The 24031-nt window shown below is 47.0% G+C and overlaps 1 protein-coding gene across 1 annotated transcript; it reads left to right on the top strand.

Annotated features, from left to right (window-relative positions):
- The first annotated feature begins 14892 nt into the window (after positions 1 to 14892).
- On the top strand, positions 14893 to 23393 carry LOC112892551. The gene is made up of 6 exons (XM_025959691.1): positions 14893 to 15311; positions 21838 to 21850; positions 21971 to 21992; positions 22078 to 22200; positions 22421 to 22605; positions 23064 to 23393. Exons 1-6 carry the CDS (start codon positions 14893 to 14895, stop codon positions 23241 to 23243), a joined length of 942 nt encoding a protein of 313 aa, XP_025815476.1. The 3' UTR covers positions 23244 to 23393.
- Positions 23394 to 24031: the final 638 nt, after the last annotated feature.

The following is a 24031-nucleotide window of genomic DNA, read 5'->3' as shown; positions in this document are numbered from 1 at the left end:
CTTGGGTCTTTCTACTAAGGACCAGACTTCATTCCGTGTGAAGTTGTTCAATTCTTCTTGCATGGCCATCACCCAATCCGGATCATCCAGAGCTTCTTCAACCTTAAGTGGTTCCAAAGAAGAGACAAACGAGTAATGTTCACAAAAGGTTGCTAAACGAGAACGAGTAGTTACCCCTTTGTTTATGCTTCCAAGGATGTTATCCACGGGATGATCCTTTTGGATAATTTGATGAATTCTTGGATGAGGAATTTGAGCTTCATGTTGTATGGGCTCGATTTCTTGTTCAGCCTGAGGTTGATCTTGATGTGGAGATGATGATCGATCTTCTGTAACCCGGATACTCCGGCCCTGTGTCCGGATACTCCGGACAGGTGATCCGGAGTCTCCGGATATATACCCGGAGTTTCCGGGTTGCACCGCGGAAGTTGATGTAGATGACCCTTTGAACATCAACACATCATCATCGTCTTGATCCTCTTGTTCTTGTGGCTTTATTTCACCAGTGGCTAGCTTCTTGATCGCCTTGTTTGGTGATTCTTCCATACCTACAACATCATCAACTTGCTCTTCTTGAGAGCCATTAGATTCATCAAATGTCACGTCACACGCAACTTCAACACAACCGGAGGTTTCGTTGAAGACACGATATCCATGAGCATTTGAGGCATAACCAAGAAGAAAACCTTCATCAACTTTAGATGCAAATTTAGAGTTCTTGGGCTTCTTGTTGAGAATGAAGCACTTACTTCCAAAAACTCTAAAATATGACACATTAGGCTTTTTACCAAGTAGAAGTTCGTAGGCCGTCTTGTTCAAGATCTTGTGAAGATAAAGACGGTTGATAGCATGACATGCCGTGTTGATTGCTTCCGCCCAAAATTGATCCGAGACCTTGTATTCATCAAGCATTGTTCTTGCGGCTTCAATGAGAGTTCTATTTTTCCTTTCAACAATTCCATTTTGTGGTGGAGTATATGGAACGGAGAACTCATGCCCAATGCCCTCTTCTTCTAAGAATTCTTCAATGTTGGTGTTCTTGAATTCGGTGCCATTGTCACTTCTCACTTTCTTGAACTTGGTCTCGAATTCATTTTGAGCTCTTTTTGCAAATTTCTTGAATGTCTCTTGCACTACACTTTTGTCATGCAAAAAGAATACCCAAGTGAAACGAGAATAATCATCAACAATAACAAGTCCATATTTGTTACCACCAATGCTTATATAAGCCACCGGACCAAAGAGATCCATGTGTAGCAGTTGAAATGGCTTGACGGTGGTGATGATGCTCTTTGACGGATGAGGAACACCAACTTGCTTTCCGGCTTGACAAGCACTACAAATACGATCTTTCTCAAAAGAGACATTTGTTAGTCCTAGAATGTGATCCCTCTTTAGGAGCTTGTTGAGATTTCTCATCCCAACATGAGCTAGTCGGCGATGCCATAACCAACCCAAGCTAGACTTTGCCACCAAGCATGTATCAAGTTGAGCCTTTTCTTGTGAAAAATTCACTAGATAGAGCTTTCCCTTGAGTACACCCTTGAAGGCAACGGAGCCATCGCTTCTCCTAATGATGGTCACACCTTCGTTAGTAAATAAACAATTGAAACCCGATGCACAAAGTTGTGATATGGATAGCAAATTATACCCAAGAGATTCGACTAAAAGAACTTTTGAAAGAGAGAATTTTGAGTTTAGATCAATGTTACCGGTACCAAGCACTTTTCCCTTTTGATTTCCGGCAAAAGTAATGTAATGATCATCATTTGATTCTTTCAAACTCTCAAAAACGCTTCCTTCTCCGGTCATATGATTTGTGCATCCGCTATCAATCACCCATGTTGATCCACCGGAGAAGTATTCCTACAAAACAAGATTATTCCTTTCTTTTAGGTACCCAACAATACTTGGGTCCTTGAGTGTTAGTCAAAAGCACTTTGGGTACCCACACATGGCTTTTCACCTTAGTGTTCCATGAGCGGTGACCCACAAATCTAGCAACCACTTTACCATGGTGGTTCCTAGTTAAAACATAATCCGCATAAAATGACATTTGAGATAATGTTTTTGGTGTCTTGGGCATTTGGAATTTGTCTTGCTTCAAAGAGGATGCAACAATTTTGGCACCTTCATCACATGTTGTGCCTCTCTTGACAAACTTGATTTGACTTAACCCTTACTTCTCACTACTTCTCCTATGGATGGGAGTTGTCATGTTCACTAAGCCTCCTCTTGCCCCTAGGGCGGCCTTCTTGTTAGTCTTGACATAAGGAATGGTTTGAGAAGTGCCATCTTCATTCTTACCTAGTCCCTTACCTTTCTCAAAACCATATTTACTTAAGTATCTTGAACCAAACCCCTTGGTATGCTTCTCAAACTCACCTACTCTCGGTGAGGGATTTGTCTTGAGTACTCCCTTGTGAGATATTTCCTCTTCTTGCACCAATTGGGTGAGTCTACTAATCTCTTTCCTCATGGCTTGCACTTCGGCATGGTTAGTTACACAAGTTTGAATATCAACATTAAAGCATCGTGCACAACCATTACTAGTTGAAGGACTAGATGACTTTGATGTCTTACAAGTGTTAGAGGAACTTACTAGGAGAGTGCTAACTTTAACTTCAAGTGCCGTGTTCATGGCTTGCAAGCTTGTTAAGCTTTCTTGAAGTTTATCATTGTCTCTCTTTAATCTATATGAGTGTCTTCAACTAAAAGAAGTTCTTTAGTTAAGTCATCCACTTTCCTCTTTTCACTAGTGAATGACTCTTCTACCTCAAGAAGCATGTTATCCTTGGCTTTTAGATATTCTCCAAGCCTCTTGTTTTCCTTCCTTTCATAGGTAAGGTTCTTTTCTAGAGTCTCGGATTTTTCTATTTCAAGCCTAAACAATTCCTCTTGTGATTCAAGAGTCTCATCTAGATCATCTAGTTTCATTATTAACTTCATTATTTTAGTTGCCGCACTCTTGCCATATTGTTTAATAAGACTAGCAACTTCATCATCATCATCTATTTCATCATCCGACGAGTTTGGAGATATTACCTTTGAGTTCTTCGCCATCAAGCACATAATTTGATCTTGATCTTCATCATCGGTGAGATCTTCAAACAAGCTTGGTTGATGTGAAGATAAAGTCTTGAATGCCATGGTTGCAATGTCTTCATTGTCGGAGTTGCTTTCTTCATTTGAATCCCATTCTTGACCAAGATGAGCTTCACCAACATGCTTTTTATATCTTGGCTTATCCCTCTTGGATGAACTCTCCTTGGCATTCTTGTTCTTTTTCTTTTCTTCCGGACAATCCGCAATGAAATGCCCAATTTTCTTGCAACCGAAGCATGGCTTGCTTGATCTTCTTCTTGATTCATTCTTGTTCTTGCCAAAGTTTCGAAAGTTGCCCTTCCTTAGAACTCTTCTAAAGTTCTTGATGAAAAAGGCCATTTGCTCATCATCAAGCTCATCATCTTCACTATCACTAGAGTCATCAATCTTTGATGGTTGGAATGCTTTTTCCTTGCCTTTCAACTTAGCTTGAAGAGCCAACCCATTATTCTTTGCAGCTTGCTCTTGTAGATCGGCTAAATCTTGATTTATTGACTCTCTTTAATTGATCATGATGAGCCTCAATTCTCCCAAGAACATTCTCGGTGGTGAAATGCTTGAAACCCCTTTCCGCTCTTATCAAACTAGGTAATGTGACATCCCTAGCCATGTAGACGGTTAAGAGCTTATCCACTATCTCACGATCACCCCATTTGTCTCCACCAAGAGATTTGATTTGATTGGTGATCTTTTTCATGCGGTTATACATCCTCCTTAACAGTTTCATCTTTCTTCATGGAGAATAGACTTAGTTCATCTTCCAAAGTCTTGATTCTTGACTCTCGGACTTTTCTTGACCCTTGATGATTTACTTGGAGAGTGTCTCAAGCATCCTTGGCGGTGGAGCAATCTTCAATTTTGTCAAACTCTTCCGGACTCACGGAAGAGTGAAGAATGTTCAATGCTTGATAATTTCTTTGTAAGATATATGCTTGAACGGGTGTTGTGGCTTCTCCATCTTCCGGGATCTCACACCCTACTTCAATGATTTTCCATAGATCCTTGTGAATTGCACTCAAATAACCAAACATCTTGGTCTTCCATTGATTATACCCCGTTCCATCAAAATAAGGGGGCTTTCCCATGTGAATTGAAGCACTATGATCACTAGGAATTTGAAATGTATAGTCATGACCAACTTGGTGATAGTTGGCTCTTTTCTTCACCTTTGAAGAGCTTGAAGATCTTCTCTTGTAGTCGTTTTCCGAGTCATCACTTGACTCGATCATAACTTTAGTGCTTGATTTCTCTTTCTTTCTTTGCAATTTCTTCTTCTTCCTCCAAGCCTTCCATTCTTGAAATGACATTTCATCGTCGGTTGTTTCCAAATCTTCTTCCTCTTCTTGTAGCCTGTTCTTTTTCTTATCCTCTGATCTTTCAGATGACTTCTCCTTCTGAACTTCAACCATTGGATCGGCTTGACCCTTGGATGAAGCGTCACTCGACATCTTGACTCTCCAAGCGGTTAAGCTTCAAATATGGAGAACCTTGCTCTGATACCAATTGAAAGGACCTCAAGATGCCTAGAGGGGGGGTGAATAGGCTAATCTGCAACTTAAAACACTTTGAACACGGTTAGCAACACAGGTATCCGGATACTCCGGATATATGTCCGGATACTCCGGATGTAGAGTCCGGAGTTTCCGGATATATTGTCCGGACTATCCGGGTATGAAGTAACGAGCTACTAATCACTGTTTTAGATGCTGTAAATTGAATCAGGTAAATTTAGAGGGACTAGTGGTACCTCTGGAGTGTTTCTCACCAGCTTTCTTTCTCGTGAGACTTGTACAAAAGTAGATCGGCCTCAAACCCTAAAAGGTTAGTCTCACAAGCAAATAATCACAAGCATGAGGTAGAAATATGAGAATGACACAGAATTTGTTTCCCGAAGTTCACTCCCAAAGGAGCTACGTCTCCGTTGAGGAAGAATTCAAGAGACGGTGCTCAAGAACTCCTATGCTCCTCTCCCAAGGGTGAGAACAACGCTCAAACCCTAGGGTCACTTACTATGAATTCCTCGGAGAGGAAAGAAGATTACAAACCAGCTGTGATGCTCACAAAACAATCACGCAATCACAAGCGACGCCTAGCCGTCTAGGAGCTTGAAGCTCCAAGAGTAATAAACTAGAATCCACGGGCTAGACTTGGTTTGATGTGCTCAAGAGATGAAATCAAGGCTTACTTGCACAATCTTAGCTCTTGCAACAATCTCACTTCAAACCCCAACGAAAATCACTCAAGAATGAAGCAAATGGGGAGTGAGAGGGCTCTCTTTAGGCTTTCTGCAGGTCTGGTCGAAAATGAGCAAGAGAGAGAGAGTGAGAGGGGGTATGAGGGGTATTTATACCCCCTCTCCCAGAAACTAGCCGTTGGAAGAGCGGTACCCGGAAACTCCGGGTATATGTCCGGATACTCCGGACATAGGGGTCCGGAGACTCCGGACCAAACTGGTTTTCCAGACCGGTAACAGTAACCCGGACACTCCGGGTATACGTCCGGATACTCCGGACATTCTGTCCGGACATTCCGGACTGGGACCCGGACACTCCGGGTTAGACACTGAATTTCACATTTAAGTCCCTTTTTGAGTGTTGAGATGGTTTCTTGTGATTTTTGTGGGTTCTCTTGAGCACAACTACCATGTCTACACTAGTGGATCACAGTTCCCCTTGATAGTACGGCGTTCCTATACTCAATTTCAAAAATAAAATCTAGTCTTTAAGAACACTTGAGGACGCCGCTTTTCATATCCTTTTTGAGGGTTCACGCTTCTCTAAAAGCTTTGCTTAGTCACCATTAGTACCTGCACACATGCTTAATAACACGATTAAATATACATGTGCTTTGTCATATATCACCAAAACCCACTTAGGGGCCTAGATATCTTTCAGAGGGCCCATTCGTCGTCAAGCAGGTTACAAGGCCAGGGTCTTATCGACTACAATATCCTGAGGGTCAGGATGTCCCGAACTCCTGGAACATTCAGAACCTGCGCAAGTTTTACCCTTAAGACGAGGCCCGGTGATCGCTGAATCCCTGGGGGCTTGGAAGATTTCTTTTCCCTGAATCAATTTGGAGGCTATGAGCCGCATAACTCGGGTTGTACATTCCTTCTTACCTGCATGATGGGCATGGTCACGTGCAAACACTTATATACAAATTGACTTCTCGCCGTGAATCTTGCGGGGGCTACGGCCACGTTCTCCCCTTTTTTGACTTCAATTCCTGACAGAACCCTTGGCTTCGTCTATCTTCTCCACATATCGAGTTCCGCCACGACCTTGAATGGTCGCACACGACAGCAGTCGCATTTTTCCAACATAGTCGACCCGTTCGACTGGTTCATTCCCAGTTTGTTGGATAAGCTCATGCAAGGAGCTGCCTGGACTACATCCTGCGTGGTTGCACCCAGAGTAGTCTCATCCCTGCCACAAACACGGCATACTCGCGGCGACGCCCGCGCTCGCTCCCAGCAAGTTCGATCCGTCCGTCCGGGTCCTACCTAACTCTTGGAGCACGCTCCTACGAGGAGCAACCTCGACTACATCCAGAGTCGATGCACTCGGGGTAGTTTTGCCTTAAAGCCTGGCAATTGTGCGACGATGCTCGCGTTCTTTTCTGACGGTTTTAGACCCACGAGTTCGGGTTGTGGACAACTTGTTAGATAAGTTCCTACGTGGAGCTACGGCTACCTTCAGGGTCATTGCACCCTGGGTAGTGTCTACTACTTACGCCTTGTAAGCCTGGATATCAATTCAGCACAGGCACATACACAAGTGGAGACATCAAAAGAAACCATAAATACAAGGAAGTGAATACTTGTTTTCAGTACCCTAATCCTGCATTACACTTTGAACTATGTGTTCTGATACAGGCTGGGCCTCTAGGAGGTATCTGTCGAATTGCTCCTCGGTGCAGTTCGCCGCCATGCCTTGAGCAAATATCTCCAGCTTCGCGCTCGGCAGGAAGGACTTCACGATTGCGAGGGCATTGTTGACGCACGTGAAAGGCGCCTCGGAAAGGAACTTCATCACTTTCTTCGGGGCCTCACGGAGACGCGCTAGCAGGGGCCGGGGGTTCGCTTCGCCTTCTTCTGGTGGGTCCACCACGTCCACCAGCTCCTGGGCAGCCCCCCTGATGCTCTCGAGTTCTTCGCCCAGCGTCTTGATTCGCTGAAGGCTGTCGACGAACTGTTGCTCAGTGTCGCCGATCACCTTCTGCAGCCTCTCGACATCATCTGTATGGCGATAGAGCAGGTTCTTCACGTCAGTAAGTAGCTCTTCTTTACTGATTAAATTTCTCCTAAGCTCTGTGGTGGAAAGCCTTTCAGAACCCAGGGCGAGTCATACAGAGCAAAATACCCGAGGGAAGCAACGGTTTACCTTGGTGCGCCTTCTTTTGCTCCCTGAGCTGCTCCTTATGCGCCACGAGCTCCTTCTTCTGTTCCTCGAGTTGTTGCTGGAGCTCGGCGTTGACTCAAGATGTACATTCTCCATCTTCTCGTCGTCAAGGCGCTTCCTCACGGCATCGAGTTCCTTACGGTCACGGGCAAGGGTCTTCAATTCCTCTGCCTGCTTCCGGGAGCGGGCGATCATACTCTGCATAAAAAGGAAAAAGGCCAGATTAGCAACTCGACTCAGCCACTGTCAGAAAATGCTCTCAGGTCTTACCATGGTCAAGTCATACGCCTTCTTGAGGATATCGACATTGTCATCCGTCAGTAGCAGGTCGTCTGTCAGGTCGGTGGCAACGGCTTCCTGACCACCCGATCCGGTCAGCAGCAGCTCATCGGGTCCCCCGGAGGTTCCCACGGCTTCTTCAGTAATCAGATACTGGGCACCTGCAATCACAAGTGTTCTTAGCATACAGCATGCGGATCCCGGTAGCTAGCCGGGGCGGTCAGACACTAACCTGCGCCATCTGTTGGAGCGGTGCCAGGGGCCTCGACCTGTTTCTCGCCACCGGCCCCGGCCTCGACTTGTTGGAGCTCGGGAGGCGGCAGGTCGGGCAGCGCGATGTCGGCCCCGGGGGCTGGCTCCGTGGGCGTCGACCCTTCGGGGGCCGAGGCCTCGAGGGCTGACGCAGCGGCGACTGGCCCAGCACTCGATGATTCCTCCCGGGTCGAGGACTCAGGGGCTGGGGCAGTCGAAGTTGGCGTCAGCTGGAGGTCCGCAGCACTTGCAGCACTAATGAAGTCGAAGTTAGTCAACACAAAGGCCGAAAGATCAAATCATTTGCAGTGCACCAAGAGGCAGACTTACAGTATAGATTTTTTCTTAATGGCTCTCTTCATCCACACGGCCTGACGCGGCGTCTCCGTTGCCGGCGGTGGGGTTTCACCGGCTTGTGGCGCGGTCCCCGCCACGGCGATGGTGACAGCGGCGGCGGTCGCCGGGCTTGCCCTTTCTCCTTCGGGCTCGGCCCGGGCGGAGGATGCGGAAGGACTACAGGTGGATGGTATAAGTACAACTCAGCATCAAGGTAACACATTACAACAAGCAAGTAGGCTCTTACCCAGTGGACTCGAGTCCCTGCGCCTTGCGCTTGCGCGCCAGTCGATGGCCTTGCGGCACCGGCGGCAAAGCGCCGGTCAACTCCACGCTCTGTTCGGAGAAGTTGTCCCGGCGCGTTTCTCCTTCGGTTCCTTCTCCCGCCTGCGAGCTCACGCCTTCGGTAGACTTGCTGCTACCTTGAGCTGTAGCAAGGCGAGCCCTCTTGGCTTTAGCGGCAGCAGAGGGGAGGAGGTGGTCCGGTCGGGGGACGTCAGGTCGCGGCGGGTAGCTGCGGTACACCTCCGTGTGTCCCTGCAGAGAGTTCTTCAGTTAACGAAGCAAAAGCGGTTATCTTCAGCAAAAAGAAGTCGAATACTTACTGGTTTGGGTGGATTCCGTGTGGAAAACAACGTGGGCACATATGGCACGGCGTCCACGTCTAGCAGTACCCGCTGAACTCGCTGCAGCGTGACTTCATCTGGCAAATCCTCTGCGCACATGCGAGAAGGATCAGCGGGGCCCGTGTACTCGAATCCCAGGCGATGTCGCTGCTCGATGGGTTGGACGCGACGTTTGTAAAATGCGAACATGACGGAGGCGCCGGTCACTCCCTCCCTTTTCTGTGCTTCAATGACGCCCAGCAGCTCTTTGACTTGGTCCATCTCCCCGCCGGAGGGTTCAAGGTTCCACTCTCCCCTGATTACAGGTGGTCTGTTCGACTTCGTTGGCAGATGGGGAGCATGGTTCTCGATGTAAAACCAATGGTTTTTCCATCCAGGGAGGTAGGAGGGGAATTTGTATGTGAGGTATTTGTCGCCGGCCCGCTGACGCAGTTGGATGCCGGCGCCCCCTACAACGGAAAGGTTCTTGGAGGTGGGCTGCGGTTTGATACGGAAGAGGAAGCGGAAAAGGTCCCAGTGGGGTTCGATTCCAAGAAAAGCCTCGCAGTAATAGATGAAAATTGAAATGTGTCAAATAGAATTTGGGTTGAGATGGTGAAGCTCAAGCCCGTAGTAATACAGAAGGCCTCGGAAGAAGGAGCAAGAGGGGAGGGCTAATCCCCGTTCGGCAAAGTGGAGAAATGTGACAATTTCGTCAACATTTTCCATGGGAAATGGTTCGCCGTAAGAGGGGCGCCAATTGACAAGGGTTCTTAAGATGGTTGAGGGAGCACTTACTGTGTGACCACTCTGCGGTTGAAGGCTGCGCCTCCTCTGTCTTCTTCTCTTTGATCTCCGCTTTCTTGGGCGCCATCTCCGATTCGCTGGCCACGAGATGCTCGGGGCTGCGGGGAGAGTGGCGGGGAAGTTGGAGCGGGAGGATTCCCTTGGGGGGATGGCGGCGGCGCTTGGCTCGGATTAGGGATTTTTGTGGCTTTTGGCGGGATGCGGATTGAAAGCGTGGTTTTTTTCCCTACTGTTGTCGCGGGGTTAAATAACCAGCGGGGTGGGGAAAAGTTACTGTTCCGAAGTTCAGGAGTCACTTCCGAGAATATTCCGAGGTCGAGGGGTCATTTGGTGGATTGTTTGGATTAAATATTCGATTAACCATTTTTTCAGGGTTAGTTAGCCCGAAAAAATAGGTTTTTAGAATTAATAATCTACTATCCATCATTTGTACCATCATTTTGGTAATTTCGCAAGTGGTCATTTTTTTTTGCCTGCATGCCACGGTTGTTGGATCCTTACCTCCAAATTTTGTGGGATTCGGATTCAAGGCTCGGGGGCTGCGGGATACGTGGCATCGACTACTTATTTTTCAAATTTTGTGAAGGGCAAGCAGGATTGCAGATTAATGGGACCCTCAGCCTGATTCTCCGATTCAACCTAAGGCTCGGGGCATGAGCACCTCATAGCTTCGATGCAGCCAAGCAAGTACTCGAAGAAGGATTTCAAGATGAAGCTCCAGAAGAAGTCGAAGACTGCTTCGAAAGTACTCGATAAGCCTGCAGTACTCAGCTACGAAGAGCTCGGGGGCTTGTCAGACCCAGGGTCACCGGGCTGGGCACATAACGTAGTTTAAAGAGGTCTAAGAGATTAAGTTCATCTTATCTCTTATTCATTTTGTTTATCTCTTGTTTATCCCATTTAAATAGGAGATAGAGCTGACCAACACGGAGGGGATCTACTCGAGATATGTTCTGGTACGATTCCTCAGCTGGTATTGGTTAGTATCTTTGTAACTCTGGCCTCTCGGATATATAAGGGAGGTCAGGGACCCCTCTCAAAAAACAGAAGATCATTAGGTCATTCTACATCAAAGGCAATGCAAACCATACAGGACGTAGGGTGTTACGCTCCGTGCGGCCCGAATCTGTCTAAGTCTTGTGTTCCTTGCACCTTCGAGTTCCTGATCTTGGCGTCTCCTCACCCAAAACTTACCACCTTGGGTATATCCCTCGGTGGGCAGCCGGTTAAACACCGACAATCGGTACTTAAGTGACTGAGTGTGCTCATACATGCATATGAGTAGTTACACATATTCATGGTTGAGGTTAGAACATGAAGGGATTTGGCTGAGACCGGGGCAGCTGGGTGCGCTGGAGCCGGCGCTACCGTGGTGGTGGACTGGCGGGTGAGTGCTACCGTGGTTGTAGGCTCGAGTAATTATGTTGAGGGACGGTTGCTGCCCTGATGAACCATAAGTACCGAGTTGTTTTGACATCCCAACTAGCTTACTTTAGTACGACCAAAGGTTCCGGTGTGGGTCGGACTTAGCCTAATCCCACTGGTTAGCCCGACGGTCGCAGGGATGGTTTACGGGTATAAACCATTAGGGTCAGGGCCTGAGGGTTTGTGAAGCTGGGCTGGGGTGTGACCACGGCTGGGTGTCGGCTATGACGGTTGTCCGTTCGGGCAGTCGTGCGTGTGGGTACAGTGTACGACCTGTGCAGAGTGTATAATCCATTCGAATGGTCCGTGCCCACGGTTTGGGTAGGCTACGGTGTGGTCCTAACAACTAGTGAGCTACCTGTATAATCCATTCGAATGGTCCGTGCCCACGGTTTGGGTAGGCTACGGTGTGGTCCTAACAACTAGTGAGCTACCTGTTATGGGTTTTGTCTGGAAGATTTGCATATAATCGACTACATTGTTAATGGATGGTGCATGGTACGCATCTTGCATGTCATTCCCCTCACGCAGGGCGAGGTGGAACTTGCTGAGTACTTTTGTACTCACCCGTTTATGACTTATTGCAGAGGATACTGATTTTGTGCCTGAGGAAGGTGAGTAGTTCGTGCCCTATACCCAAGTCTGGAGTGGTGCCATTGCAGTAGAAGCCTCCATGTCAGATGAAGAGTTTGCCCTTGCGTTTATCACCACTACTGTTGTATTCCTAGTTTATATTATTATTGTAGTTGAACGTATTAAATAAAGCTATTTATGACTTTGTAATCGAACGTATTAAATAAAGCTATGTATGACTGTGGCACCACTTGTGTAATGTATTTTCACCAGAGACTGTTTTCTGGTGTATAAATACATTTTTAGCTCCGGTCATTTAGACCGGGGCGTTTCAAGTGGTATCAGAGCCGTACTTGGCTATAGGATGTGAACCGGTAGTCAAAGATGACCGTATGAGCCCTAGGATGGCTATCCTTGAAAACCCGATACTCCACGATCAGCCTTATCATTGTTACGCTAACCGTGTGCCCTTGTAAGTCAGATGGCCGACGACTGGATCACCACCTACTGCATCAACGAAGATGGATTCTCCAAGGTGCTCTATGCTGTCACAGTTCGACTTGGTATTCCGAAACGCCTGGAGTACGTGGGTCGCGAGTTCACGGAGCATGGCACCGAAAGTTGTGAAGTCACCATAAATATCAGCGCAAGTGACAAGTATTTGGAGATGCAACCCTGGAGCGTCACCGCCAATGGAAGCCATATGCAAGACACCATCCAAATTGCAGCTCGCAAGGCGTTGAGATACCTATGCTAGATATTCGAATGGCACTTAGGTTCCACTCCCATGAAGTACTTTCCTCCATTGGATCGAAACCGTCCTGCTTGGGCAGCGAGGATCCATAACTTGGAAAGTACTACAGTAACCGAGAAGGACCCCACAATTGTCACGATGTCCGGCTATTTACTTAGCCTTGATGATTTGTGCGACCAACTGAATCGGCGTGTGAGGGATCTCATCCAGCGTGCCGAGAAAGCAAAGACCCGTTGGCATAAGGCTAAGCTGGCCTTAGCTTAGGCAGAAGCCTGAGCGGCTGAAGTCGAAAACCGCCTCGCTGTGGCCAAAGAAAACCTTAGGGAGCAGGCAAACCACCATAGCCAACTTCTTAGAGGTGTCTACCTAGTGGATCATGCCAAGCGTAAGGAACACCATCCCAGGACTGCCGTTGAGTCACCAATCTTGGAGGGGATCCCACTGTACCCTTTGTCCCACCCGCGCAAGAGGATTTGTGAATCAGTGCCACCCACACCTCCCGTGTCTCCCCGCGAAGCTGAAGACAGAGATACTGAAGACCGTGTCGTAGGGACCAATAGTCAAGTTGTTCCGATCGACCCTTAAAAGTTGAGCCGCAATATTGTATTCTGTTGTGCCGTGTACCCCTGCTTGTTTGAATGAATGAATGTGTGAGACTTGCTTGGTGATTGAGTGATTGTGTGCTTTGTGTGTTATATACTAAGCACGTTATTAAGTGCATTTTAAATTAAAGTCACCTATAAAATATTATTCTAATCCTCACCTCTTGCTAAACCATAGATGTCTCATCGTTCGAGTCGAGTCCAGGGACTGCCAGCTCATGAAGACGGGGACGAGGTCAATCAGGGAAACCGGGATGCTCAGAATGTAAACCCAGAAATACCACGGAATGGACATCTACCCCCACCTCGTGCCACAGCTCCTATTGACCTGGCAGCCGTGCTGCAGCAGTAGAACAGGCTCAAGGGAACCTTGGCAACCCTAGACCCACAGCTCATCACAATGGTAATGGTAGCAGGATTGCAGATTTCAACCGGCTGCAATCACCCAAGTTTGGAGGATCTGACAATCCAATTGAGGCAGATGACTGGCTGCGTGAGATTGAGATGAAGCTTGAGGTCGTCCATGCAGATGACAGAGACAAGGTATTATTTGCAGTACAACAGTTGAGGGGACCAGCCCTTGCTTGGTGGCAGAGTTACTGGGAGATAAATGAAAATGCCAACGAAATGATGTGGGCTGACTTCGTCAAGGTATTCAGAGATCAGCATATCCCCAGCAGTGTGATGAAGCTAAACAAGGATGAGTTCAGGAAGCTACGTCAAGGTGGAATGACCGTGACAGAGTATTTGCATAAGTTCACAGAGTTGTCTCGCTATGCACCTGATGATGTCAATGATGATGAGAAGAAGCAAGAAGCTTTTCTTGGTGGACTTAACCCTGAAATAAGGACCCTAGTTGAAGTCACCACCCATAGTGACTTTAATGCCATGGTCAATAGAGCTATTACAACCGAGAGAAATAGAAAGCCGGAGCTCAGTGAACGCAAGCGCCAGTTTGAAGGCAAGAAGCCCCAATAGTCGGAGAAGTTTCAAAGGACTCAATTTCCTGCTCATTCAAGCTATAGGAGCTAGGGTGCTTTGCCTTTCAAAGCACACCCCATTTCCTTCCAGAAGCCAGCCCAGTCAGCCACGCTTGAGAGGACTCAGAGCACCTTCCGCACTCAACAGTCTGGTGGCAGTCAAGTGACCAGTGTGAAGACTTGCTTCCATTGCCGTGAAGCCGGACACGTCAAGGCCAACTATCCATACCTCAGCCAGCCTGCCCCTTCTATCTTCTCCAACTCTATTCAAGGACCGAAGCAGCCTACCGGAGGTAGTCATGAGTACCAGTTAAGAGCCAGCAGTAGGCCTTCGGCAAGGCAAAGGTGAATCACGTGTGCGCAGAAGAAGCGGAGGATGCACCCAAAGTGATTTTTGGTAAGTTCCTGATTTGATCTGTTCTGGCCTCAGTGCTTTTTAATTCTAGAGCATCGCCTTCCTTTATATCCTCTCACTTTGTGGAAGAACATGATATACCTACTATAGCCCTTAAGAGGCCACTAATGACCCATTCTCCTAGAGGTCATATACCCTGCCACTTAGGTGTCATAGATATCCCTATAAACCTAAGTGGGGTAGTCTTCCTTGCCAACTTGGTAGTACTTACCTCCAAAGGGATAGATGTTATACTCGGCATGGACTAGCTCACCAAGCACCGAGGTAATATAGCTTGTGCTGAGAGAGCAGTGACAGTCACCAACCACTAAGGGTTAACAGTCACATGCTTAATCCATCCTAGCCTGCCAGACTCTATGGTGAACCACATTCAGGCAGAGTCACCAGAAGACATGCCAGTAGTGCAAGAGTTTATTGATGTGTTCCCGGATGAACTACCTGGCATGCCTCCAGATCGAGATGTGGAGTTCACTATTGACCTTGTTCCTGGAACCAAGCCGATAGCAAAGAATGCCTACCGGCTTGCAGCCCTAGAGCTTGCTGAGTTGAAGAAGCAGCTTGAAGAACTTCAACAAAAGGGATTTATCAGACCCACTGCATCTCCATGGGAAGCCCCAGTGCTGTTCATGAAGAAGAAATATGGTAGCATAAGACTTTGTGTGGATCATCGTGACCTGAATGTGGTCACAATCAAGAACAAGTACCCACTACCACGGATTGATGACCTATTTGACCAACTGAAAGGAGCTAAGCTCTTTTCCAAGATTGATCTGAGGTCAGGCTATCATCAGCTCAGAGTTCGACAAGAAGATATCCCAAAGACCGCTTTCAGAACCCGTTACGATCAGTATGAGTTCACAGTGATGCCTTTCGGCCTAACAAATGCTCCTACCTTCTTCATGACTCTCATGAATAAAGTGTTCATGGAAGAGTTAGATCAATTTGTCGTAGTCTTCATAAACGACATACTGGTCTACTCTAAGAGTGCCAAAGAGCATGGACAACATCTCAGAGTGGTGTTGGGAAAGCTCAGAAGTCACCAGTTGTATGCCAAGTTTAGTAAGTGTGAATTTTGGATGCAGAGAATCAGTTTCCTTGGACATATCTTAATAGTTGAAGGTGTTGAAGTGGATCTAGAGAAGGTGAAAGCAGTGTCAGAATGGAAGCAACCAACCTCACCATCAGAGATCAGGAGTTTCTTGGGATTAGCTGGCAATTATCGGAGATTCATTGAGGGATTTTCCAAGAGAGCCCAGCCTATGACCGAGTTGCTCCGGAAATACAAGAAGTTTGTATGGTCAGAAGCTTGTGAAAAAAGTTTTCAAGAACTAAAGGAAAGACTAACCTCCGCGCCGGTGTTGGTCTTGCCTGATAATCAGAAAAGTTTTGTCGTCTATTGTGACGCATCAAGACAAGGTTTGGGTTGTGTGCTTATGCATGAAGGAAGGGTTGTAGCCTATGCCTCAAGGCAGTTGAGAACACATGAGCAGAATTATCCTACCCATGACTTGGAGTTAGCAGCAGTTGTGCATGCCCTCAAGATTTGGAGACATTATCTGATCCGAAATAAGTGTGAAATCTACACCGATCACAAGAGTCTCAAATACATCTTCATCCAGTTAGATCTCAACCTCAGGCAAAGAAGATGGTTAGAATTGATCAAAGACTACGATATAGGAATTCACTACCATCCAGGAAAAGCTAATGTAGTGGCTGATGCGCTTAGTCGTAAAGTGTATTGCCACCACTTAGTTACTCAAGCTCCAGAGCTAAGTGAAGAAATGAGGAAGCTGAACCTAAGGGTTGTACGACGCTCTTGCAACTACAACCTCAGCGTTCAGCCTGTTTTGGATGATCATATCAAAGAAGCTCAGATGGAAGATAAAAGGTTATTATGGATTAAAGATCGCAATAGTGAAGGCAAGGCCCCAGATTTCAGAGTAGATAAAGATGGAGTTTTGTGGTTCAAAAAGAGGTTATGTGTGCTTAAGCAAGGACATTTCCGCAAGACCGTTCTGGATGAAGCGCATAACTCAGCTTATTCTATTCACCCGGGTACTACTAAAATGTACTTGGATCTTAAAGAGAAATACTGGTGGAATGGTATGAAGGGTGATATTGCTCGCTTTGTCGCTCATTGTGATGTATGCAGAAGATCAAAGCCGAGCACCAAAAGCCTAGTGGATTACTTCAGCCATTGCCTATTCCAGTGTGGAAATGGGATGAAGTTAGTATGAATTTCATCACCGGTCTACCAAGGACTAAGAATGGACACGACTCAGTTTGGGTGATTGTTGATCAACTCACTAAGGTGGCACATTTCATTCCGGTGCGTACCACTTATGGAGGTGATAAGTTAGCCAAGTTGTACATTGATCGCATCGTGAAGTTGCATAGAGTACCGAGGAGGATCGTGTCAGATCGAGGCACCCAATTTACCTCAAGGTTCTGGAAGAAATTACATGAAGCGCTTGGTACAAAGTTTTATTTCAGTTCAGCCTATCATCCTGAGACTGATGGCCAGACCGAAAGAATTAATCAGATCCTTGAAGACATGTTGAGAGTATGTGTTCTCACTTATGGCAAAGATTGGGAAGACAGTCTATCTTATGCAGAGTTCTCATACAATAATAGCTATCAATCGAGCTTGAAAATATCACCGTATGAAGCCCTCTACAGAAGGAAGTGTCACACACCTCTCATGTGGTCCGAAGTTGGTGACCGTATTATTGAGGGCCCAGATTTCATTAAAGCAGCAGAAGACAAGATAGTAGAAATCAGGGAGAACCTAAAAGCAGCTCAGTTACGCCAGAAAAGTTATGCCGACAAAAGGAGACGTGCCCTCAGCTTTGAAGTCGGAGACCACGTGTACCTCAAAGTTTCCCCGATTCGTGGCACGCGTAGATTTCAAGTCCGGGCAAATTAGCTCCGTGTTACATTGGCCCTTTTCCAGTTGTTAAGAAAGTGGGAGCAGTAGCCTACAAGCTTCAGTTGCCGGAAGATATGTTAGATGTTCACGATATTTTTCACGTATCTCAGCTCAAGAAGTGTCTGCAAGTTCCGGAAGAACAAGTGGCCACAGAAATAATTGACCTATAGGATGATCTGCGATATCAAGAGGTGCCGGTGAAAATATTGGATACTGTGACCAGAAGGACACGCAATTCAGCTGTCAGAATTTGCCGAGTTCAGTGGAGCAGACATTCAGAGGCAGAAGCAACTTGGGAGAGAGAAGATGCGCTGCGGACCGAATTTCCTAATCTCTTTAGTAACCTAATCGAATCTTGGGGACAAGATTCAACCTAAGTGAGGTAGGTTGTAACATCCTGATTTTTACCACTAGAATAAAATGTAATAATTTTTTTTATAACTAACTTGGTTAAAATAAGCCATGTAAAATAATACTAATTCTTACATATGTGACAAGACAAATTGTTTCCTTTCATTTTTCCCTTCTTTGCGCCAACTCATTTCCTAACCTTTCTGTTGTCATCCTAATTAATCCTCCCTCTCCCTATAAAAGCCCACGTAAGCTAGGAAGCTAATGCACTTTTTCTTCCTGTAGTGCTCACGCTAGCTTCTGGATGACAACTTGGATATTGCAAAAAGACCCCTCGTCTCCTCAATTTGTGCATGCAGACCAAAATCTAATTAGCTTCTTCTTCCTCTGGAAACAACAATAGACGCACGCCATCACCAGTGTAGCAGCAAGCGTACCATGGAAACCTCTCGAACTGTCGTACGCTGCAATAACTCTCGGACAGCCGCAGCACCTAACTTCCCCGCCTTAATGCAACCTTGTAGTGCGAGCCGACCTTGCCAAGAAGGAACGCCATGCTGCCGGCTGTGAGGTGACGCCACGAGAGAGAGAGAGAGAGAGAGAGAGAGAGAGCAGCCCGGCGAGAGCCGGGCTCTCGCGCTCGCTTGACCAACCGGCCGGCCACCGCAATCACCGCCGAAGATGTGCCCCACCTCGATTCAAGTGCTCTGCCAACCTTGGGGAAAGCCGCGCACGCACTGTGCCGGAGTCACCATGCACAGTCTCCTGGCCGAGATTTTTCTCCGCTCGAGCTTCCTTCCTCTGCCTATAAAAGGGGCGAGGCCTTCGCCGGGAAGCCTCGCACCTGCCCCAATTACCTGTCGTTCCTCCATAGTCTCAAGTCAATGTCCCTGTGTAGCGTCTCCCTCCACCAGCTAAGTCGCAGGTGAGCTAACCCGTAGTCCTGAGCCCATCCTAAACTTCCTCTCCCACCAATCAATGGACACTCTCCTTTCTTTTCCCTGTCTCCTTTCTTTTCTCTGTAGCTGAATCAAACTCTCGGGCGCTAGAGAGCGAGTGAGAAGAAGAAAAGAAAGACACCCTGTACTGAGCCCTCCGTCCCTTCTCCAGAGCAAACATGTCCAAGTAAACAAGCAAAAGCCACTACAACTAGTACTGGCCACCAGCATTAAATAATGGGCCCCTTGCTAGACCAAGTCACCCCAATGACTCACGAAAATGCCAATCCCATGGCCACGTGACCCAAAGGACAACAAGCTAGTTCTTAATTATTTCATATTTAATGCCAACACTAGCTTGTAAAAATTAATAAATCACACTTACTAACCCAATTTAATCTGATTCTTTTTCCTGAACTCAATGATAATTAAAATTTTATTTTATACAACTAAATTTGTATGATGTACTGATGGATGTTTGCCTTGACTTGCTTGTATGTTTGTTTTCACATGATGCCATCGATCAGAATCGATTCCGGAAGAAAACCCGGAGGAACCAAGAGACGAGGAGCGCGACGACGCGGACGCGTACCGGAGCGAAGGCAAGTTCCATCGACCCCTACGTGAGCGGTTGCATCCAAGTGAGGATGTTTAGTTGTAGTCTTGGTCTAGGATTGATTACATATATCGGTACTTGAGTGACTGAGTGTGCTCATGCATGCATATGAGTAGTTACACATATTCATGGTTGAGGCTAGAACATGAAGGGATTTGGCTGAGACCAGGGCAGCTGGGTGCGCTGGAGCCGGCATTACCGTGGTGGTGGACTAGCGGGTGAGTGCTACCGTAGTGGTAGGCTTGAGTGGTTATGTTGAGGGACGGTTGCTGCCGTGGTGAACCATAAGGACCGAGTTGTTTTGACATCCCACCTATCTTACTTTAGTACGACCACAGGTTCCGGTGCGGGTCGGACTTAGCCTAATTCCACTGGTTAGCCCGACGGTCGCAGGGATGGTTTATGGGTATAGACCATTGGGGTCAGGGCCCGAGGGTTTGTGCGGCTGGGCTGGGGAGTGAGCACGGCTGGGTGTCGGCTATGACGGTTGTTCGTTCGTGCAGTCGTGCGTGTGGGTACAGTATACGACCTCTGCAGAGTGTATAATCCATTTGAATGGTCCATACCCACAGTTTAGGCAGGCTACGGTGTGGTCCTAACAACTAGTGAGCTAGCTGTTAAGGGTTTTGTCTGGAAGGTTTGCATATAATCGATTACATTGTTAATAGATGGTGGATGGTACGCATCTTGCATGTTATTCCCCTCTCGTAGGGCAAGGTGGAACTTGCTGAGTACTTTTGTACTCACCTGTTTATGACTTATTGTAGAGGACCCTGATTTTGTGCCTGAGGAAGGTGAGTAGTTCGTGCCCTATACTCAAATCTGGAGTGGTGCCGTTGCAGTAGAAGCCTCCATATTAGATGAAGAGTTCGTCCTTGCATTTATCACCGCTACTGCTGTATTTCTAGTTTATATTATTATTGTAATCGAACGTATTAAATAAAGTTATGTATAAATGTGGCACCACTTATGTAATATATTTTTACCGGAAACTGTTTTCTGATGTTTAAATATATGTTTTGCTCCGGTCGTTTAGAGCAGGCGTTTCACCCTCTCTCTCCCTCTCCCCTCTCTGCCTCCCCTCCCCTTCTCTCTCCGCCTGCCTCCGTCACCCCTCCCCGCTGGCGCTCCTCCTTTCCGCCGCCGCCGCTCGCTCTCTCGGGATCCGGTCAGGTGCGGGGCGCGGCTCGGAGGGAGGAGGGCATGTGCCAGCCGGCCACGGCGCGACCGCCCCAGCGCATGGAGCAGAGCGATGACCGCATGTGTCTAGGCAGGCCCCGCAGGGCACAGCACGAGCCGTTGCAACCCCGGTGGCGCGGTTCGGCTGGGGTAGGGGGCGCCGGTCCCGGCGCGGTGGGTGGGCATGCGCTGGTGGTAGCTATGGAGGATAAAGGCGGGGGTGGACCGCGGCTCGATTCCTTCGGCGAGTAGCTACGCCGCCCCTTCCCGCACCTCCACCGCATAACCCCAGGCACGACCAAGCCCCTCATCGACCGAATCGGCCATTTCCCTAGCCGCCCAAAGCTTCCTCGCCGGCCCCCAAACGCCCGCACGGTGACAAGCACCTCTGGCCACTCTTCTTCGGCCTCGGACCGCAAAAACCGAGCCCCGGTGAGTCCCTCGACTCGTCTGGCCTGTTTCCCCGCCATTTCCCAAGCCTCCGACGCCAGAACACGGCCGCGCCGCCGCGGCCGAGCCGCCGCGGCCTTCCCCGAGCGCGCTGGTTGCGGGTCACCTCGCCCTGCTGGCCATGGCCCTCGCCGCCGGCCATGGCTCTGGCCATGCCGTGGCCTGGGCTGGCCGGGCCTCCCTGACCTGTGGGGCCCAGTGGTCAGCCCCTGTTAGGGTCAGTCCCAGATCCAATCTCAGGCACGATTCATTATTGTAATCCCTGCAATTATCAATCCCTTTGTATGTGTGGATATAGGTTAGGTTTGAAGACCCTCAGGACCCTAAGGTCGGTGTTCCCTAGGAAGAAGGCATAACTGTCATCAAAGAATAACTTGAGTAGGTATGAGATCAGATGACGCATTGAAAAAATTGTTCTTGCTGTTGACCTTACCGAAGTTAGTTAATCAAAACCTGTAGCGTACTGTTGAGTGGTACTGACAGAAAAGCTAACTCCTTTCAGAAACTCAGAGTAATATCTGAACAGTATGGAGTCAACATTCCATTAAACAACATGCAGAAAAATAAAAGCAGAAACAAGCTTAAAGTTGGTAATTGCATTGGCAAAGTGGAAAACTCCTTCATTTTCTTTATTGATTGCATTTATAAATAGTACATGAGAAACAAACCCATATGATCAACGTAGCTACTAAAATTCAAACCTAATTAGGTGCAATAGTTGTCATTCTTCTTTGTTCCTATATGCATAAAGCTTTTTTGGGTACTGTTGGCCATCCAAGTAAGATTACACATGATTTGTGCTGATTTTTAATTGAAAACATTCCATTCATCCGTACAGGCTTTCAAAGAAGGTGATGGCCAACCACAGGGAAAGCTAACATTTTTGCTTCTTTCTTCACCTCTTGCTCTCAGTATCACTTATGATCACAGCCTTCCTGGATATGCGAACTATCAGGGCCAACTCAAGATAGGGCATAAGTGATCATGGGAATGGTATGCTCTCTTCAAGCATCTGATTATTTTGTGCAGTGCAATTATTTCTTCATATATTTGCTGAGTTGTTCTTCTTATTCTGTAGCAGGAACAGTGCAAGTTGATGGTTCAAAGACTTATGTTTTGAAGTTTGACATGCACTGCCAATGCAATGGTTGTATCAAGAAGATCAATGATGGGGTAAAGGAAATTAGCCTTTCAGACGAAGGTACGCAAATTCTTCTTTCCTTTTTTACCGTGACCTACTTGGCTGCCAAAAAAATGTTTCCCCTTTTGATTTCTTACTTAATATGTAATTCAGTCTGAACGTAAAATCTGCTGTAGTTTCATCAAAATGAAAAAAAACAACAACAACATGGTGCATGTCTTTTTTAGGACTGAATTTTAAGTTACTTGAATTTATCCCTTCATTTAACCCTTTTCTGTAGGGGTGGAGAGGGCTGATCTTTTAATAGAGACAGGAGAGGTGAAAGTGTCTGGGAGAATGGACCCGGAGAAGCTCCTATCTCTGTTGCATGCAGTGACAAAGAAGTGTGTGGAAATAGTTACTCAAAGCACCCTGTCTGAAGGACACAACGCAGCATCTCCGCAAAACAAGAACGTATATGGTCAGATATGAAGGAAGTTACCGTGACTTATAATTTGGGTCGGATAACCTTGTTTTTTGTTGGCCAAGATGGTAATATATCATACGATGTAGCTAATTAGTGGTGACAGTAGATACTATATATACATCTGATGCTAATAAAGTGTTTACACAGCGTTGCACTTGTTCCTTCATTTTATCTTTTATTTGATTGTTGTTCACAAGAAAATTGAATAGGCCATTCATTCATGCTTGTAAATTAGACTGAAACACTGGATTAGTTAGATATAAGCTGCCAATGGCTCTGTGGTGTGTTTAATGAATGTTGTGGTAAGAAGACATAATGACATATCCGGGTTCCTTTCATGACTTGTCTCATTGCCTGCAAGAGAAGTGGTAGGTTAGTAGGTCACCTGCTACTGTATCCATCTCAGAAGCATAAGCTGAATGAATTTCCCAACTGAACTGATGAATGAATCTTTCAGGCGCCTCCTGACCAGTTCGGCTTCCCCGTAACCTCGAGTGCCCCGCCGTTGCCGGAGGAGGCATGGAGCGAGACGATGCCTTCAGGACGATGCTGGTACCGCTGGTCGGCGCCCTTGAGCTCGTTCGGCGTGTGGGCTGCATCGGACATCACCGCGACACTGGCCATGTACGAGCTCTGAGCTGCATATCCGCACCCGCAGATGCCGTTGATGGACAAGTTGCTTGCTTGCCTTTAGATGATGGGTTTTTAATTTTGAAAAATGTGCCTTTAGTTGATTTTGTGTTGAATTTATCCTATACCATGCATACCATTTGTCACATTTCACTAATTGCATATTTTGTTACCTTCGATTCACTTATATTCGATTGTTTAAACGGTAGGGCGCGCATCGCACATCTAATGTTAACACGCACGGGTTGCTTCTTGTTTTTGGCCTCCAATCCATCGGCGATTAGTAAATCAAATCAAGAGCTAGAGATGAAGCAAGGGATGTGTAGGGACCGGTGTGTAGTAGTACGAGTACATTCATTGGTTGAATAAGCTGGTTGCTGATTGCGCGGCTGGGTACTCGCTTGCTGGATACTTTCTTGGTCCCGTAATTCGACGTTTTTTAAAAATCAAGGTCCAAGGTGAGATGTTGATCAGATGAAACTGAATAATTGTAAGGATCCCCCGTTGACTTAGTATGCCTTTGTTTCGGAGATGGATTGGTTCCATCCCTAGTTTTTGGGTTGGGTTCAACCCGAGTTCACCCACATGGTGTTTAGTTGGAGGGATTTATATGGATGGAACACATATCTAATTCATACCATTAGCAACAGTAAAATATGGACCCCACATGTCATCTTCTGTTATTTTTAATTTTTTTCTCTACATCTTATCTTCTTCCCCAGCTCGGCCCGCTTGCCTCCACCGTCCTCCCTACCGCTGCCTGAGCTCGCCTGCACCGCCCCTGCTCATCTTCCC

Source organism: Panicum hallii, chromosome 5 (assembly GCF_002211085.1).
Source record: "Panicum hallii strain FIL2 chromosome 5, PHallii_v3.1, whole genome shotgun sequence".
NCBI lineage: Eukaryota > Viridiplantae > Streptophyta > Magnoliopsida > Poales > Poaceae > Panicum > Panicum hallii.
The sequence above is the reverse complement of the archived record's forward strand: the minus strand, read 5'-3'. Positions and strand labels throughout refer to the sequence as shown.